Source organism: Aptenodytes forsteri, unplaced genomic scaffold, assembly GCF_000699145.1.
Source record: "Aptenodytes forsteri isolate BGI_AS27 unplaced genomic scaffold, ASM69914v1 C13535871, whole genome shotgun sequence".
NCBI classification, from domain to species: Eukaryota; Metazoa; Chordata; class Aves; order Sphenisciformes; family Spheniscidae; genus Aptenodytes; species Aptenodytes forsteri.
The window spans coordinates 1-1,544 of NW_008804024.1; the positions used below are offsets into that span (position 1 = coordinate 1).

At 45.1% G+C, this 1,544-nt stretch overlaps 1 protein-coding gene across 1 annotated transcript; it reads right to left on the minus strand.

Annotated features, from left to right (window-relative positions):
* Window positions 1–4: 4 nt before the first annotated feature.
* On the minus strand, window positions 5–1,540 carry LOC103893198 (centrosome-associated protein CEP250; the record flags this gene model as incomplete). Its single annotated transcript, XM_009289275.2, has 1 exon — window positions 5–1,540. A coding segment is annotated over one exon (1,536 nt), but the record flags the coding sequence as incomplete, so codon positions are not given.
* Between the last annotated feature and the right edge of the window lie 4 nt (window positions 1,541–1,544).

The following is a 1,544-nucleotide window of genomic DNA, read 5'->3' on the forward strand; positions in this document are numbered from 1 at the left end:
TCTTCACTGCGTGGCTCATTTCGTCTAGATCCTGCTGTAGGCTCTTGGCCTGCTTGCCTTCTAACTCCTTCTGCTCTCGAAGGTCCTGGACATGCTCTTGCAAAGACACCCTCTCTTGATCTCTAGCTTCTCGAGAAGGTTCAGCATATTCTAGTTTTTGCAGTATGGCTTTAGTCTGCATCGCTGCCTCCTCCTTTTGCTCTTGAAGCTTAGAGATAGCCTCCTCCAGAGCCTCTATCTTTTCTTCTCTTTCTTTCAGAGTCAGTTTTGTTGCTTGAAGATCTGTTTGCTCAGCTTCACGCTTCTCCTCCTTTTCCTTGCATGCCTCACATTGTTTTCTAAGGGATAAAATTTCTTGCTCTTGTTCCTTTCGTGCCACTTGAAGATGATGCAGAATTTCCTTCTGCTGTGCAGAGTCCTGTTCTTGGTTTTGGAAGGTCTCAATCACTTCCTTCTGAGATGCAATCATGAAATCCTTTTCTTTCAGTATTGCCTTAGCGTGTTCTAAGTCTCTCTGTAAGACATTCATCCGTTCTTCTGTTTTTTCCTCATAGTTCCGTGTTTGTTGCTTTTGGATGTCTATGAGCCTGTCCTTTTCTTTCAAGGTTTCTAAGGTCTGCTCCAGTTGGTCACGGACAGTTCTTAACTGCATTTCCATGACTTCTTCAGCTTCCTGGATTTGCTTTTGTTGTGACTCAAGCTCTTGATCTTTTTTAGATAAAGCAAGTGTCATCTTTTCTACTTTACCATGAAGCTCTTGCAGGTGCCCCTCTCGCTGATCCTTGTACTGCTGGAAGAGCCTGAACTGCTCCCTTTGAGAAGCACACTCACTCTCTCTGTCCTTAAGAGCTGCCCTCAGGTGTTCAAGGCTTGCGTGCAGAGATTTCACCTGTTCTCTCTCCTTTTCCAGTTCTTGGATCTGCTGGGTCAGAGACATAAGCTCTATGTTTTTCTCCTTCAAGTTCCCTTTCATATGATCAAGATCCACGAGCAGATTTCTCACTTGTGAGGTACCGTGTTGTTCCAGAATCGTTATCTTCCCCTCCTGGAATTTGATCTCCTGGTCCCTCTCCTCCAGCGCCTTGCTCATCTTGCTGACAGCAGTCCTCTGCATTTCTCGCTGCTTCTCCAGCTCCCGTATCTGTTCTCGCTGGGATCTGATCTCCCGGTCTCTCTCTTCCAGGTCTTTGTTCATTTTGCTTACAGCAATCCTTTGTTTTTCTTGCTGCTTCTCCAGCTCCTGTATCTGTTCTTGCTGGGATCCTGTCTTCTGTTCTTTCTCTGTTATGTCCTTAATACCCTGATCGAGAGTAGTTTTATGCATTTCTTTCTGCTTTTCCAGCATTCTCATCTGTTCCTGGTATAACTTCATTTCTCCCTCCCTCTCTGACAGGATGGCAGTCATACGAGTGAGATTCTCCTGCAAAGCTTTTACCTCTGCTGCCTCTTTCTGTAGCGTCTGGATTTTCTCCCACTGCGTTTCCACTTCCTCATTTTTAATTTTTAAGATAGACAGTGTAGTTTGGAGTTCTTGTTCAAGGCAG